The sequence below is a fragment of the Cygnus olor genome, chromosome 1, assembly GCF_009769625.2.
Source record: "Cygnus olor isolate bCygOlo1 chromosome 1, bCygOlo1.pri.v2, whole genome shotgun sequence".
Classification (NCBI taxonomy): Eukaryota; Metazoa; Chordata; class Aves; order Anseriformes; family Anatidae; genus Cygnus; species Cygnus olor.
Window position 1 is genome coordinate 72,809,944 of NC_049169.1, and position 18,941 is coordinate 72,828,884.

The following is an 18,941-nucleotide window of genomic DNA, read 5'->3' on the forward strand; positions in this document are numbered from 1 at the left end:
AGGAGCAAGAAAGTGAGACAGAGGGAGGGGGGACGGAGGGAGAAGGATTAACCCGATAGCATCATTATATTACGTGGATATATCTGTTCATATTTCACAGCACGAGAATTAGTGGTAATAAAGGAAACAGGCTTTCAGACCCACCTGAAGGCAAACTATATTCTCACACTCCAGAAAAAAAAGAAAAATCTTTGGGTGAGAAAGGTTGGCTGTGTGGCATCAGGTGGAATAATCCTAAAAGCTCTTACACTATGTGCTTTACAAATTGAAAAAGGCAAGAAGATAAGAAGAATCCAAAGTACAAGTCGCAGTTACCTTGTGAAAACGTAGCCAGCTATTCACAGGATTAAGTGAATTCTCTGTATTCCTCTCTAATTAAAGCTAAGTAAAAACAACTTGTTGTCTGTGAAATACATGCTGTGTTAATACTGCCAAGACAGCAGAAGAAAAAACCTCTTAATAATTCACGATACAGATACTTTAAAAAATTTTACAATGGTTATTTTATTTGAAACAATACTACTAACTTGCTAGGCTCTCCCTGATCTTTGAGTACTCAGAACTACACTACATAGCATAGGGTCCACAAGTTGCATTGTCTGGTCTAAGATCAAAGCATGATGTTAGTATTAACACAGTGACTAATGGCTAACTGGAATAAGAAAAAAAATCATAACCAAAACCAGAAAACAAGATTTTATTTCAATCAGCATTCCGTAAGACATGGAACATACTAGCAAATTCCCACTGAAAATACAAAAAATAAACCTTTTACACCAACAAACCTTTTCTGTTTGGATGTTTTTCATTTTGTTTTGTTTTTAAAAATAAAGAAGTATGTGAAAATGTTACTTTCTTACCTCTACCCCACACCAAATAGTCCGACGATAATCCATGTACTCAAATATCTAAATACTGTAGTTGCTTAAAGAATAGACTCTTTTATTTATTTATTTATTTTTAAATCAGCTCTAACATGAAGAAAGAACATATTTTGCCATCTAAGTTGCCCTCAGCTGTGACATACTATCCACAGTAAGAACAGATGAGCACAAGGAAGAACCAGGGAATAACCATGTTTCTTGAGACAGGAAAAGAAAATGGAGAATTAAGAAGCATAAACACAGGGAGGATAATGAAATGGTGAAACAATTACAAGATGCATCAAACAAAAAAGCTAGAGCTATGAAGAGACAGAAAAGGCAGCACCTTTTATTCTCTTTTTCCACTTTCAAGGTAATGTTGTTTGAATGCCTATTAAATATTTGATACTGCACTGTTGAAATATACTTTGTTTTGTTTACATTTTACCTGTGCTGACTCTGAGAAGTGCCTGCATTACTGAAATAAAATGCTAAGAAACATATACTACAAACTCATGACTTTCTTTCACATGGGAAAAATGATAATTAGGTTTGAAACTAAACCAGCCAACATTAAAGTACTATGAAAGAAAAATGAACATATTATTTTATTAATGCATGGTAGATACTCCTTTTTTCTGTATATTTACTATATGAGAAAAATCAATACTCTGAAAGGAATTAGAAGACAAACATTTCATAACTGTGTTATGACAGAAATACTCTTCTCTACTCGTGTCTTCTCCTTCATCATGGTCTTGCATGGAAATTTGCCCCTTTTTAATCTTGAGACTGAAGAAGAAAGACTTTCTCTGAAGAAAGACCATTTCCCACCCACAGCAAACATGCAGAGCAGAGTTAAGATATTGACTTCATAAGTTAATAGAATGCACTTCAGACTAGAAAGATCAGAGAAACGGATAGCTCAATTTATTTTGATGCTGCACTTATTCTGCAATTGCCTTCAAAATACAAATTTGACAGCATGACAACCTCTTCCAACCCTCCCTGGCTTTCATATCTTAGTCGAAATATATTTTAGCATATCTTCAATACATAAAGAAAATGAAGGATAATCCAGATAATTATCTGAAAAGCAATCTATTTCACATGCGTTTATATTGACAGGCCAAAATTAAAGACTCAGTTTGTCACTTTTGAAATAGAAGTCTGGTCACCTGACTCTGAAACTTTAAGTTTGCTTTCTGAAAACTATTTATGTCATAAGCAAATTGACCTGGTTATAAAAAAAAGCCCAGCCACAAACAAATTTTGAAGTAATTTTTTCAATACCGAAGCAAGCTATTAAATTAAATTTGCTTTTCAATCAATCATCTTAACTCTGTTTAGAAGACTTTCCAAATAACTAGTAAAGCCTCAACAACTATTCCTAATTAAATTTTGAATTTAAACATGACCTTCAAAAGAAAGATACAAAAATATACAGAGTTTTGTTTTCACTATCCTTTTTCCCCCCCACTTGGAATGCCTCATAAAAATTAAACCGAATTATTATGTGCATCCTTGCTGACAAACAGAACATTTCTGAAATGCATAACTGACAATAATATTTACAAAAATGGCCATTAGCAAAAAAATAAAATAAAAAGCTCAATAGAACAATGGAATAAAACCACTGATTATATACTCTTAAATTAAGAAAAATCAAGCTTAAAAGATTTGCAAACAAAATGTGTTTCTGTTTCAATATAAAAATGATTACATGTTGCACTAGACAACAGATTTGTTAAATAAAAAAAAAAACCAACACCTTTTCCATAGTACTCACAAACCATTAGTCATACATGTCTTTTGAGTATCCAATAGCCAGAGTCTGTAAGACCATATTCTGACTTAGCCTTCTTTCAAAAATCTCCACAGATCATCATATAGGTATAACTAACTTGCATTCTGGAACCCTGTTTCATTAACAAAACAATTCAAAAACATTGATTTTAGAATTTGTCTACATCGTCAACAAATCATAGTCTTATTTTAACAGAAAAAGTCAGTAAAAGTATTCTGAAAGTTATCACTATACCAAATTAATAGCTTCTACATAGATCTTCATTTACTACTTAGAGTCACAAATTTAGATATTTTAATATCGAGACTGATGCTAGGAGAACCCATATTTAAGAAGGAAAAAAAAGTCTAAAGATACATACGACCACTCAGACTCCAACTGCTCTTTGTAGACTTTCAGGACACGAAGAGCCACAGTCAAGTTCTCAGGATCCAGTAGTTCTCTCACTTTCTCTGAATTAAGGCAGGTAAACAAGACCATACAACAATAGGCAACAATTTTCTCATCGCTGTAAGTTAAGCAGGTCCTTCAAGAGAAAATGATGTTAAGAGAGTAGGTTAAAACTCATGCTGGAAAAACACACTAGGGACATTCAGCTTGTTGAGTTGTTCTTGTCTGATGTCTTTTTGTGAATCGTGAGTTTGCCATTGCTTAAGAGAAGCCAAGAAGAAAGAAGTCAACTTAAGAAGTCAGCTGCAAAGAAAAAATCCGAAAAATTCCTACCCCCAGTGCTGACAAGTGGGCTCCAAAAACAGAATCAGAATGAGTACCAAATTCAATGAATATGCCTTTGTTACTAGCCCATTATGAAAGATTTCGCCAAATACACTAATAATATTGTCACGTGTCTGTATAAAATGGTTTATGTAGTATTTCATGACACATACGTCATCAACCTCTGGAAAGATATTTTCATAAGGTTAGGATAGGGGCAAAGGAATCAGAAGACACAAAGATTAAGTCACTTCTCGTAGATTCCATTTCATCCACAAATAACTGACAGGTCTGCAAAGAAGCAATGAGAATAAACAAAAAGTTTTGTTCTTGGAAGTGACCCGCTTATAACTAATTGAAAACAACTCTGAAATAAAGTTTATGATTGAAGATCATCATTTTAAACATAATTTTCTTCCAGTTTGTGTTAAATGAAATCAATTTACTGTCAGTTCAGAACAAGCAGGTTTTTAAAGGACCTGACCCCTGCGGTTGACTAACAAAAAAAACATCTACAGGATACGGTCTCAGCCACCCCATTTTCCCCAAAGTTATTTTTCAAAGCTTTATGGTGCTAGTAGAGACACAACTGTCACATACAAAAGATTTGAATATAACCACAGAAACTACAGTATAAAAAAAAAACAAAACACATCCATGCTTACAAGAAGAGATCTGGGAAAGCACACTTCCAAATGCTATTCTGGGAATCTCCATTTCCTGCTGCAATGTTTCCAAGAAACTGGAGGCTACAACGAAAAGCTGGAAAAACAAACAAACAAACAAAAAACACAGAAAATATTAACATTCTGGAATTGTAACCAGAACAAAACATTTTTTTTTCCAATTCAACTTACATTAATATCAAATATTGGCCACTAGTGATTACAAAAACTAAATGAGTCTGCAAATGTTTAAGACAGATCAAAATCCATGAAAGCTTAGAGTTACAATTAGTGCAAACTGAAGCAGACCCATGCTGAACTAGTAGCTGCCACATGGCAGTGGCCATTTTGCCTCTTCCAGATCTGAGGTGGCTTTCTTCCTACTATTAAATTAACACAAATAGGCTGCTTGTAACACTCGAACTCTGCAAATGCTGCTCTGCCTGCTACTAAGAAAGCTCCCCAGGTACTCTCCCCAAGCTGGCCAAGAGATTGCTTGAAAAATTTGTTTCAGTAGGTAAAGCCAGAGCAGGAGAACCCAATCCATTCCCTTGCTACCCACTTTAAGTTCTAGGTAGCCGGACGAATCCTTACATGACAATGTACTCAACACTTTCAGATTTCTACCCCAGAGAAATTAAAGCCAGTACACCAAACAACTTTGCATCCCATTTTAACACTACTTAATATGACATATTTCCACTATTATTGCAAATGATTTATTTCAGCCTCCTCTCAATACAGGCTTAAAATCCAGAAACAAGATACTTCATCATACATGTTCACATCCAAGAACGCCCCCCTCCTCCCAAGTCAAAAGATGTGAACTAAGGTAAAACAAAAGCATGAACTCACAGACTTCACAAAATCAAACATTTTTGGCACTACCGACAACTTTCAATAGCCTGATCCTTCTTTAACGTTGTCAAAGTAACTTAAAATTAAATACTACAATGCAGTTTAGCAGATATTATAAACAGCAGCCTGTTACAGATGGAGGTGACTAATATTGTCACATTCTGAAAACATAAAATACGGTATCTTTGAAAGGTGCTGTGCCAGCTAGCAGACAGATTTCCTACAGAGGTCTTGGCATACGTCCTCCTGGGAACAAAAAGAAAGCAAGTCTAAAGTGATGACACTTGGGCTTAAAGAATAGTAAATTTTCCTCTTCCGTGTAACTTATTTACATGCAAAATATGTATCTCCTTTCCGTAATGCATTTTGAATCATCTTCTCCTTTTCTCTTTGGTTCTTAGTATCTCTGTTCTCTTTACCTGCACATCTGCAGGTTTGTTTGGTTTTTTGTGTGTTCTTTTTTTCCCCTCTGCTCATCATTGTTCTTCAGTTTCTCCCATCCATCTGGGAGACTGCTGACTCAGTTTTTCTGAAGGACAGCAAGCATGGGCACGCTACTCTTCTAGCAGACATCTTATGGAAATATTTCTCTCCTAGAAAAAAACTAACAAGGCAGAAGTCCTAGGAATAGGGTATATTTCTCTTGGTGAACTCTATTCTACTATGAGAAAGACCTCTCAAATAGGAATGAGGTTATTTGGTTACACTCTGATCTTTACCTGACATTTGCTTGACCTTTTCCAGACATCAGTTACACTTCTCATTAGAGACTAAGCTGTCAAAAATACCTCTGACTAGAGAAAAAAATAAAGATCCTTTAAATATTGCCATTCTTACTGTAACAACTGTAATAAGAAAATATTTGCAATATCATAATAAATTAACTACAAATTCTCCATTAATCACACATTGGAGTCAGTATTTGTGAAAGCAATCAATCAGCACAGTCCTCCTTTGATCCTGATTTCCTGAACAAGTAAGACGGATCCAGGAAAGATCATGATTCTGCCAATGCACCATGAAAAATGAAAGAGTTTAATATTTAAGCGCCTGTTTTTAACCAACAGTGGCTAACATTTTTCTTTCAATTAGAGGACACAAATCAATATATGAGTAAGTGCATAATCTGTGAGACAACAGCAATTGTATCTATTCACAATTAAGCAGAAAACGATGTCTCAATATTGCAATGTTTCCTTATGCAAGTAATCTAACTGTGAAGAATCTCAGCAATTTAAAAGAAATGTGTGATTCTACAAACACCTGATGTAACTGACCTATTCCAGGAGTAAAGAGAACAGAAAACAGTACCTAGCTCAGAATCCGTCCAACCAAATCATATGCTCCATCACAGCAACAACACAACTGCTGCACTGCTTCTACACTGCCTGGACTTCTTTTTCCTGCCCAGACTTCTTTTTCCTGCCCACCCCCCAGAAAATATTTACATAAAAATATAATTTTTCTCAGAGTGCTCAGTGTGATGTCAGCTCAATGGCACATGCCAACCATGGTTAGTGTACTTAAGCGTGAATTCTCATGTACCATGTCTAGTAGTCACAGGCGGAAAGCCAACTATGAACAGGGGGTGAAGAGCATTCAAGGTCATTATAGCATCACAACCAGAGCAGCTCACCACAGAATGTTCTCTGAATCACACTGCACTAGTATTTGCATAGATATGTATAAGAGAAAAAGAGAAAAAGTGAAAAAGCACATTACCACCACATACACACACACCTCAGAGGTGCACTTGGTGATGGTGGAACACACAAATATCGGATAGATCGCATTTATATCCAAAGATGATTTCACATAAAATGTACTAACCTAGTACCAATACCAGCTAACTACTTTTGATCTGAGCACTGAAAATCTATACACTGGCATTTACATTTAAAAAGGGGGGGGCACAAAAACAATAAAGCAACTAATTGTTAATTCATAGCATGAGTCACAGGTATGCATGAGTTAAAAAAAAAAACAAAACAACACACTACAATAAAAGTGAAGTATTGCATTCCTAATGATGGAAGTCTTTTTGTAGCATTCAACTTGCATGCTTCTCTAGTTTGTTTTGCATCTGGTGGACTTGACTGCTGCAACACATCATCCAACTGTGCTTAGAAATCTCTAGAATAAATTTACTGCTTTTCTCCTCTCCAATAGCTCATTGTCCTTTCAGCAAAAACAACAAAAATCAAGTAGTTGATTATTAGTTCAGAGTTTATTACACAGTATACAAGTTGAAACAATGTTGCTATGCATTTAATAATATTTTCTGAAAAAGAGGGAAAAAAAGACTATTTCACTTTTTTCCTGAAAGCTTACACATCTTTATGAAGCTAAAAATGATTGCCAAACACTCTTTCCAGCATTAGCTATTATTTAGGAAATACTGCTCAAAACAATTATACAACAGTGTGTCCTTTCCATAGGAACGATTTCTTTAACACCTTAAGTCCATCCCCCTAGCCGTTGGTATCTATAAGCACTGACTTTAACAAATGATTCTGTATCTACATGCACAGCTGAATTTTAATTTAAAAAGAAGTTACACTGTGTGTGGTCAACAAGACTATTTTTAAGCTGATGGTCAACCACTGCAAAATTACATGTACTAAGATTTAACTTCTGATAAACAGATTAACCCCAGAGTTGAAGAAGTTTTTCCCCCATTGAGATTTCAATGGTTCCTATAAAAGCAGGATGTTCTTTAGCAAATGCAAATACTGAGATTACACATTGCTTTCACAACCAGCCTGCATTGGTTATGGAGGATTTTCTAGGTTCTACAAAAAAAACTCTTTATAAAACAGGGCAACATGTACAACGGGAAACATTTTTCCTAATGTATTTTGGTATGTTTGTCTACATGTAAACTGATGTTTTAGAATCACTCAGTACCATCCATGGAACAGGTGAGTCAATTGGTATTATACAGATCTGCACAAGGATAGCTTAAATGCACTACAGCAGCTCAGTACCTTCAAGAGCATAGCTCCATTTTTTCCTTTTAGTCTCTTACAATCATGTACAAACTGAATCAAACTATAGTACACATTTTTCACTTAATTATAATGCAGTACTACCCAGACAGTCTGAAAAATAGATGTGAAGATTTCACAGGCCTGACCCTGCATCTTGCTCCTTACACTTCAAAAGTAATTTCAAAGCGTCATTTTCATTTGCAGAATCAGATGAAAACAAATATTTGAAGTTATTCACACATTTAAGCATCATGTTTTAAAAGTAATACACTGTTTCCTTCTGCTCCACATTATTAGATGATAATATTTCCAAAAAAGTTACCAAAGTTCCAGTACTGAAGTTAAATGCTTGGTAGCAATAAACTCTTCTATTAACAAGATTAAATGGAATTTCCCCCCGACGGCCTTCCTGATTAGGCTACTACACACAAACATGTTATTATGCAACATATTTTGTTGTAGTGGATATTATTTAGAAGTTTATATTCATACGTGTTTTTTAGGTCCTCCCTACAGAAAGCAAGTTTTTTTCCTGGTGAGTAATTAGAATTGTGTTTCGAATTCCTACTACCTGTTCTCTAGTCGGGAACAAGGAACCTGTAAACATGCACACCAATCACTTCGAAAAACCCTGACCTCACCTACAGAAACTTGTAACAGTCATGAGAAGAGATTTTTTCTTCTTTTTATTTGGAGCAGACAGCACAGATAGCTATAAATACATTACTTAGCCTTTTGCTTTCCTCGCTCATCAGAAAGGCCATCTATGTAATGAATTGTCCAATCGTAAACTGGCATTACGTAAGCATATAAAATAAATCCAATCCAAGCATGTATGAAGACATACACCATCAAATGCCAGGCTGCAAACATAAGGCTAGTGAACTTGCAAATCTATTATTAGCTGTGCATGAAGAGATAGTCGGTGTGCCCTCTCTACCCTGGCTGCATGCACAAAGATTTACAAGTCACCACCTGCTGACAAACTGCACACCTTTTAAGCAGCCTGTGAGCTTTGCAAATCTGATTTGTGGACTGCAAGACATAACATAGACCTCCTTCCATTGTTTGTAAACAATTGCAATATGTTTTGTGATATGTCACTATCCCTGGAAAAATAAAACCTTCAACTCAGCATAAGGTGTAGACCTCCATTACTATAAAATGTTAGTTTCCACCACTATCATCCAGTCATTGCTTTGTTTCCTTGTGGCTGCAAGTTAAAGCAACTTCCAGTCATAAAAAGAGTTATTTGCCTCTTCACCACCATGAATCATACCACAAATACTGATGAAAATGTATTTTCCTTGGAAAACAGTCTGTCTAGACTACTCAAAATGAATGTACAATACCTATACGGGCTCTGTCATTTAAAGTTATTAAAATAGTGCTTAGTATTTTACTTCTGTAAATAAAATGAACATCTAGCTACTGATTATATTTCTGCCTCGATCGTATTGCACTTGCTGCAATGCAGCCTAGTAACCCATTTTTACCGTCTGTGGAATACCAAGAATGTTGTGTTTAAAAAGTTTCTGGTCCCACTCTATCTCCTCCACCTTGAAAAGAAAACAAGACTTAATTTTTTTCTTTCCCTTCAGAAATGCCAACTCTAATATTAACAGAACATTATGTTCAGTAACTGGACAATAATTCTGGTTTTGGAAGATAAGGGTCTAGGCAAAAGATCAACTTCTTTTTTTTTTTTTTTTTTTTTTTTTTTGCCACAAAGGAGAATGTGCCTCAAAACAAACAGGAAAAAAAACATGCTTTGCAAATGAAAAGTTACAAGTGAATTAGAAGGGAGCTGGAAGCAATTGGTAGACAACGAAATTAGTCTCTAACATGAACTAAGTTCTAACAAGATCTCAGAATGGCAGATTCCAAAGATTGTATTTGTGCATTTACCAGGAAAAGAGTCAGTTGGACAGTCTACTGCCTACCATGAAATCAGTTTCATACTGACTCTGATTCATACAGCACTAGCAAAAGCTTATTAAATACAGTGACTGGACTGTCCTCTTTACCTTCTGTTATTTTAATTGCACAGTTTTACTTTTAGAAAGAAAAAATAAAGTACATTAATTTCTTTAAAAACTTATCTATTGAAGTCTAAAGGCATAATAAATGGGACTCCTGTTATAACCCCAGAAGTAGCAAAACACATGCTTGAGATTACTCTCCTATGTAAAGTAAAACATATGTAAGTGGTTGCAGACTTGGGAATTGCATTTATAAGCTTCCTACATGCATCAGGATGTAAAATCTTTTTTTTTTTTTTTGGTTCAACCTAAAAGTTGAGTCTAAATCTAACCATGTCTCTTTAAAGAGCCTGCTCCAGCAAAATCAGCAAGTTTGAAGTCCTGGGGAGTCTCAACCTGGACTTAAACCATGCCAGGAAACCAAGAAAAATAACAAAAAAGACTGGCCACCCACTATGCGTTATTTGTGGCATCTAACCATATGACACACTACTACATGATACCTTGCACAGGTCTAAAAAATAAAAGGAAATGATTAAAATCTAAAGTACTAACCAAGATTATGACCAAACTTCTCAAATTATTTATTGTTACTATGATTGTTATTTTTGATGGCATACTGTAGACATCATTTCGTTTAAACCAAAATTTCCATTCAAGTGCTTACATTTTCTTTAGAAGAGTTAAATGATCTTTTTCTATGGAAAGGATATCAGACTTTTTTCTACCTTGAACCATTTATATTGTATATTTGGGTAATAACAGATCATGGTCCTTTTGTAATAGGCAGAGATCAACAAATAAACTTACATTTGGCATAGTTACTTCCATATCCACTTTAATACACAGCAACTGTTTTCATGTACATGTTTTTGGGCATTAAATTTTTATACATATTTAAAGGTTACTTGCTTCTTCTCATCTTCTTGTTATGGTCCCTTCCATACCCCACAACATCAAGTATGCCCAGAGCATGGAAGAAGAGGAATGAACCTGATGTCCTCTGGCACAAATCTTGACACTTTTTCCCTTCTACGCTGGCAGTAGAAAGAATTATCATTAAGAAGAGATTGAGAGGCACGAGGCATTTCTCTCCCAGCACAAAACTGTTAAAGGAAAGGATGCTGCAGAATGAAAGAGTTTCATAGCTTGTATCTCAAAGGCCACAGTTATAGACAGCCCCCTCCCTTTCCATCAGAATCATGCTCATGTACCTGGAGAGTCTGGAATTTGTGACACAGCTGTGATAATCATAAGGTTTGAAGGATGTCACGGTGAGCTTTTATATAATTTAACTACTTGGATTTTGATACAAACATGCAACAGTTTATCCAAAGACATGCAGACGCCTCACATTCTTTTGCCTGGATCATCCTCCAGTTCCCTTCCATCCCCCATCCATCTTCACTTTCTCTGCATGAAGAACGACAGCACTCTTGGACATCTGCAGAAGACTCTTTAGAAAGGGCACTTCCTCAGTAAAAGTGAAAAAACTATATATAACATAGACAGAAGAAATTTAAGATACTCTATCTTTGGGAAGCTGTCTGCATTAAAAGACTTGTTTGCTCTGTTCTTCCCATCTTGATCTTGAAGTCCTGGTTGGGGAAAAAACAAAAAACAAACAACAACAACAAATCTTTCTGCGGTCATATCCCATAATACCATAATGTAATCTTAAATGTAAAGGTATCCTTTATTTCTTCTCCTGCTTCTCCTTCATCACAACCACAAGACTGGAAAGAAGCATGTGGCCCACACTATACAAATCATTGGAAATAACCCCAGGATCCTGTCCAAAGCCTAGCGGCAGGTTATGAAATAAAGACTGGCTCCTCTCTGATATAGAGTGAAGCTAGTAACACAGGCACCAAGCAGATGCTGCAATGTCAGACCATCAGAACTATGATGGCCCGGTTCATGCTAGAGCTTCCCATGCAGCTGCTGATTCAGCATAGGATATGAGAGCAGAGTAGAAACACCACAGCCTTTTTACCTAAAGAAAGAGACAGGGACTAGTTTTGTACCCATAATAGAAAAACTATTTTTTCCACACCTTTACCTTTACAGTAAACCAATGGTCACCATGTTAAATCTACAGATATTTCTGTAAGTTTTGATTCACGTGTATTCATGCCCTGCCTCATTATGAATCTTTCAGACATATTTGCTGGTAGGGTACGGTATAGCAAAGAGAAAAGTAGGAAGGAATGGAGGGAGGGAGGAAAGGGCTACAGACACTGTGTTTAAAAGTCCACCGAAAATACAGACACTGCTGTTCATTTTAAGCCTCAACCAAAGTAACCAGAAACCATTCTAATTAAATAGACCTCAGCAAACTCCATTTCTTTGTGCTTCAGTGGATATCAATCCACATTTTAAAACCACTATGCATGTGTCATAAATCAGCAACATCTTGGCAAGCTATGCTAGAAAGCCTCCAAATTGCAGGAGCAAGAAAAAAGAAGTAAAAAACACCAAAAAAACCCTACACACACACACACAAAAAAAAAAAAGCTATACACAATGCCCAAGAGTAGTATCAGCAACTAGAAAAAGGAACCCTACAAGGTATCCCACTGATCTACTTGTTACCATTTAAGGATAGATGGATACTATTTAAGGATAGATAAGCTCAGATTAGTCTCTTTCTTCGAAGGAGCTGAATGATTGGCATCAACCCTAAAAGTCACTGTCTCTGCCTACCAGTACAGCAATTAAAAAGAATTTCCATGACATCAGGGAAACATCAGTTTGATCATCAGGGCAATCAACACCACACGGTTGGAAAGCACTAGCTTTTTTCTGTCACTGTTACAAAGTCTGTTTTCTATTACATCCAATTCAAGCATGTCAGACAGGTGAACCTCTCAAGGTAGCACAGTTTAAACTAGTCAATCGCTGCAGAAGCAACAGGAATCATGTGGAGAATCAAGCCCAAAGTAGGAGGGGAAAAAAAAAAGGGAAAAGGGTAGGTATAAAGGGCCACTGGACTCAAACTCAGTAGGAAATTTACATCAGAATTAGGAAAAGGGTGGTGTTTTTTTTGTTGTTGGTGGTGTTTTTGTTTGTTTGTTTTTTTATAAGAAAGCAAGAGTGGAGTTTCTATGTTCGGACACAAGATTGAACAACTACAATTGCTAGTGGTGTCAGGAGTCTAGAAGTGATCAGGTCCTCCTCAGGCTTCTATTCTCAGGTTAAAGCTCCATCCACTCTCCCCACCCCTCCTTTTTCTCATTAGCATAAGAAAATATTGTATTTAAATAGTGTCCCTTGTCCTAAACCTGCCTTTTGTCAATGCATTTAAACTTCCTCTCCTCAAACCTCATCCGCTCCAGGTGTTACAAAATAAGAGAAAGAAATTAAGGCACACGTAAAGTTTCCATATTAATACTAGAAGTCAGAGCCAAGCCATGTGAACGAACCCAGAGGTATCATGCTGAAAACAATGCAGCACTGACATTTACTCAGAATGACAGTTATTGCTGTCTTACATAGATGCAGTTTACTGTGCTAGACAGGCCAGGCACAGTGATGAAAAATCCAGGCCTCGAGGAGCACGGGCAGCCCTGCACAGGGAGTTTGTGCCTCACACACTGCACAAGATTCAAAGCGTTGCAAGTCCCACTACGCAGTACAAGAGTTAACCCCACAGCTGAAGAACTGCAGGCAGAGGCAATACTACATACACAAGAGCTAAAGAGAATTCAGCGTTTGCGAACTCATGACAATTCTGACCTGTAGTAGTCCAGGTTTGGCTTTTTCCTTTCTGTGGACAGCTGAAAGAGGTGTAAAAACTGGCTCCTATTTGCAGTTCCTGAAAAAAGCCAAAGAACAAAGACCTGGAACAAGACCTGAACCAAAGGCCACCCAAGTCCTTCCACTGCCTTTAATGGATTTGGATCTAACTGTGAAGACAGAGATCCTTCCCATCCCACCAAAGGTGACATCATTGTGACATACCTAAGAAGGGTGAAACTTGCATGGCTGTCATCTTTGCAGTAGATGTTCTGAAGACAGACATTTAATTAAAAAGCTGTGAAATATTCACCAAAAACACAGCACAGAGAGTAGTTCTAAAGTTAAAACCGTCGTACAGACAGGACTGAAGGTGTTGTGTTGTGTTTTGTTTTTTTTTCTACACCTGGTAACTTAAAATCACCCAGCAGCCAAAATGCCTAAGTCCTCCCTGTACCAGTAACTAGCAAAGGGGCAACTGTCTGTCATTAGAAAACCTCATACTTGCATCACAGCATAGATGTTTCTGGGAGAGTGCTCACAGTCACCTTTCAAAAGTACCCAGACTCACATTTAATTTTGAAAAAAAAATTAAAGATTAATGAGTTTAACACAAAGAAACAAAACAACAACAAAAAAAAAAAACAATACCAAGAGAACAAACCAATTGCTTAAAACTTTCCTTTTTGGTAACGTAGTAAAATGCTCTGAGCTATAATAATTAGGGGATAGCAAAACTCTAAAAACGCAGGATTTTTTTAAAGCTATGGAAACTGAGGACTAAAATCCCAATACAAGTGCAATAGCAGTTTATGTCTACCAGATAGTGTATCAAATGATTGTTAGGGCATACACTCTGCAATGCTACAAAGACACATGAATGTCCCATATTATTTTACAGATTGGAAAAACACAAGGCCAAAAACAACACCAATAACTCAAATAAAAAACTCTTGCTTATGTTTACATAAAAGTTTGATGAGTATAATATATTCGTCCCATTCCCACAATTATTCCCCGAAATACTATAAATATTATTTTGACAATGTAATTATAGTTTTTACTTTAACAGTGGCAGCAAAGTACTGGCACCATTCCCCTACACCAAAAAGCCTAGACAGACAAAGCAAGATCACACATGGAAACTAGCAACTCTTAGATCAGGGCTGCCTCTTATTTATACGACAAAAAAAAGTCTGTTTAAATTAGAGCCTGGTTTATTTAGATTGTAGAACATAAGTAGCTTAATTGTGCTAAGAGTAAGCAAAAGGAAACCCCAAACAAAAAAATAAATAAATGGAGGTGAAGATTTTTAAATTCTCTTTTCCTCTGAGCAACTAAGGCCTGTTCCATTCATGGTGCTTTTGGGAAATTAACCCCATGGATTGTGAAACCCATTCAGGAACCTCTCTTCCCACTTCCTCTCCCTTGAAAGAAAAGCTAATAGACTATGTGCTTAAATTGATAATGTCAGCTACTCAACAATTCAGTATTTTTGACCCTGGTGACAAGTAAAATGGTTCAAGTTTATAAGCATCTCTCTCTTGTTCCATGTAAATCAGCACATATCTGACTTGCACAACAACTTTGCAGCATATTCATTTCCAAGATTTGCTCACAAAAAAAAAAAAAAGAAAGAAAGAAACCACAAAACAAACCAAACCCAACAACACACATACGTTTGTCTACTCCTCCAGAGATAAATATAGAGGGCATTGCTGTAGGAAGAGAAGAAGGATTAGCTTTAAGAAGGACAGGCCTGTTGGTTTTAAATTTAGTAGCTATTGTGTTTGAGAATCTCCAGGATACAATTGAGAAGTTGCCATCTTCTCAACTGTAGTTACATTACAATCAAATCCATATAACCAAGGCTGGTGGAGACGCCTGATGTTAAAACAGCGAGAAGGGGGGGAAAAAAAAAAGAGGTCTCAGTTTATAGGCAATAAAGTTAACAATGGTTTCCCAAATGCACTGGGTGAGCACTGGATCTTTGCTCTACTATTAAGTCTGTCCAGTAAAATTTCACTGCTGCCTTACGCTTTCCAAGCATATTTAAAAAAAATATTTATTTTTCATATATATAAAATGCAATCAGTAATTTGGAAATTAAACCGTTCAGTGCAACGCGATTAAAGAACTACAGAAAGCAGTGAAAGCAGAACGCAAATTTTTTAAAGACTAAAACAGGGACATGAAAGATACAGAACAGGAAATAAAACAGAAGCACAATATAAGAGACAAACTTCTTTGGTCAATATAGGCATACGGTAAAAAATTTTAGACTCTGTATTTGACTGTTCTGTTTCTCTTTCCTATTAAAGTACATTGTTGAATGACCAGTAATTCCAAATTATGAGGTATAGGAAAAAATGAGGAAGTATCAAAAATAAGCCATAGTTTGTTAAAACTCTTAGGTCAGTTTGTAAGCCCTAAATGTCCTGATTTTCAAACTAATTGTTTCTCTGCACATGAACTAGTCGGATACTTTCTGAAAAAGTCTGAGTATTTACTTCCAGCTCATTTTCCTATTGCCAAGATATAATATTTTTAATGGGACCAAAAAAACTTCTGCTGAGGTGGACTGGCTTGCAGGGGAAGAAATAAATAAGTAAATAAATAAATAGATTAATAAAATTGACAAAATTCCAAGAGCAATTAAGGACACAGGACAGCCCATATAAAAATGTAAAAAGGAAAACCATTTAGTGTTCTTTGGCAGATTGAGAATGTCACCTTCCTCTGCTTTTCCATACCCTTGAAATTAACCAGTCTCTGTTTTTCAGTGCAATTCCGATCTCCAAATGGCTGACTGCAGATTTAGGAATGGGTTAGAAGAAAGAAACAGCTCATGTTTAATTTTACTCTAAGAGAGGACAGAACTAAAAGGTTTATTTCTTCTCGCCTTTCTTGAGGAAGTAGAAATCAATTGAATCAGTAACTGATACTAATTTATTTTTGTTTTCAGGAATACTTTTGCAAAGATAACAACTGTAACTTTCTTGTTTTATTCTCAAACTCTCTTCAAGAAAAAATAAATGATTAAACAATCTGTTATAAGCCCTTGAAAATGACTTCCATTTAAAAACTTTTTAAAAAAGGATAAGATATCCAGTGCAGCTCATGGGAATTTTTGATCTCCTCTTCCCCACTTCTTTCTAGGGATCCCTCATAACTAAATGTCAACAGGGTTTTCCATCCTACTTGGACATGTACAGCTTATAATTAAGTGGCATTTTAACACAACGTCCTCACCTTTATAAAGAAATTACACAGAAATTCTTTGATTACAAAGAAGTCAAATCTCTCTTGCTCAATAGTGTGACGTTCTTCTTTCTGCAGACCTCAGGAAAACGGTTTTGTTTTGTTATTTCACTAAAGATGAAATCCTTCCATCCCATCCGGCTTTTGCAAGAAATAATGCACCTGGGAGCTATACATAGCCTAGGTTACATTACTACTTATTCTTCTAGCACACACACCCTTATGCATTTGTTTTGTTTGTTTTTTTAATCTATGAAGGAGCGATGCTTTAATTTCTACAGTGTTCCAAACTCAAAGGTTACTTATTGCCATTTATTCTGCAAAGTAGTTCTCTTCAGCACTGACAGATTAAAACATGCTAAAGTACTTTCCAACGCACTTTCTTCCTACACTATGACGAACCCAAAAGGCAGCAATGGGTCAAGAGCAACTGTTTTTTTTGATTAAATGAAAGAAAATACATATGATGGCTGATCAGGTCCAAATCACTCTGAGCACTGAAAGAACACTGACTGAAGCTGAACCCAAACAATTATAAATGCTGGTGGCAGGCAGAGGGAAAAAAAAACAAAAACACACAAAAAAAACAAAACCAAAAAAAAAAAAAAAAAAAAAAGCTCACACACCAAAGATTTCAGATTCAGTGTGGTGGTCTTTACCTGAACAGCACCACAGGCCTTCTCCTCTTCTGCTCAAAGCAAGAAACATTTCTTTATAGTTCCCCTGCAAGTACGTGGCATTTGAGGGTACTTTAAAACCATTTCAAACAAGATATTCTGTATTTCCCCCACACCTACCCTCAAGAATAGAGGTGTGAACAGGTGTTAGACATTTTATAGTCATATTGCTAAACATCCTACCAGAAAATGCTCAAGTTACTATAGTAAGTGCAGTATTAAAAGTCTACATAGAGTCGTCTTTCATCACTGTCTTTACAGGAATGTTTTAAGTGCTGTTCTGAATAGAGCAGCTATAGCAGCTTAGCTACATCTGAGTGCTTTTCAGAAACTTGGAAGCAAAGACAAATTCCTGTACAAGGATCTGACCTCAACATCCACTATAATTTACCCTGCATTTCTGGACGTGACATTAAGATGAGCAAGCAAACCTTCATACCACAGCTAACACATCTTGACACAGATTTTGACAGAACTCTCCAGGTGTACCATGACAACTGCTGTTAATACTCTCCTGTTAATGCATGTTTATGCAAACAACGCTGGTTGGTTAAGACCCGTACAAACTTCGAGGCATGGCATCAACTCAGCATACCAATAACAATACCTATGCTACTTGGTTTAAAGCTAGCCCGAGCATCACCCTCAGCCTGGAAATGAGGAATGCAGGTCTAAGGCTCAGAGCACCTCTCTCAGGCACACACGAACAGTGCAGCATTGCTCAGTGGCTGACACAGTGCTGTTACACTCAGTTCTGCTCCAAGTACAATCAGCTCATTCAGAGAACTTGCACAACAAATTGTCCCTCACAGGGTAGCAATCAGGCAGTGCCTTTTCATCCAAGAGGACAGCAAAGTATTTTGGCAGTTAAATACTTTTAGGCAATTAGGTTGGAATTCAAAGCACATTCTTCAGCATCTGCAATATTTTGAAGTGGTGAAAGGTTTGAGATGTATTTACAAACAATAAGATTAAAGCACGTTCTGTCAAAAAAAAAAATCACTGAAAGGCTCAGCCTATTGAACATAAGTTTGCTTCAAAACAGGCATGCCCTCACTGCAATTTATCCAGGAGAAACAAAACAAAAAAAAAAAATCCCTTTTTTCCCAGCTTTCAGAGATGAATCCTACATCCAGATTTCACTCTGGAATCTGAAGACACATCATCCTGACAAACCTCAATATACCTTCCCACAGGTCTGCTAGATTTTATTGGAAAGCTTTAAGATTTGCCATAGGAAAAAGGAAAAAAAAATCTCCCAACCAAACCAAGACACATGCTATGAAGTGAAGGAGATTTCTATTTGGGCTTCTGACAAGGATATTTCCTATGTCTCCTGCAATCCCTAACATACTGAACTATTTCTTAGCTCTTAAGAGATCTGGG

The 18,941-nt window shown here is 36.4% G+C and overlaps 1 protein-coding gene across 2 annotated transcripts in view; it reads right to left on the reverse strand.

Moving 5' to 3' along the window:
- Nucleotides 1–18,941, reverse strand: part of ATXN10 (ataxin 10) — a 119,732-nt gene that overhangs the window by 77,685 nt on the left and 23,106 nt on the right. For both annotated transcript variants that reach the window (XM_040564708.1, XM_040564701.1), the window contains exons 4-5: nucleotides 4,050–4,146; nucleotides 3,032–3,196 (exon numbers count right to left, since the gene is read on the reverse strand). In XM_040564708.1, the coding sequence (XP_040420642.1) occupies nucleotides 3,032–3,196; nucleotides 4,050–4,146 (262 nt within the window). The remainder of the gene's footprint in view (nucleotides 1–3,031; nucleotides 3,197–4,049; nucleotides 4,147–18,941) is intronic.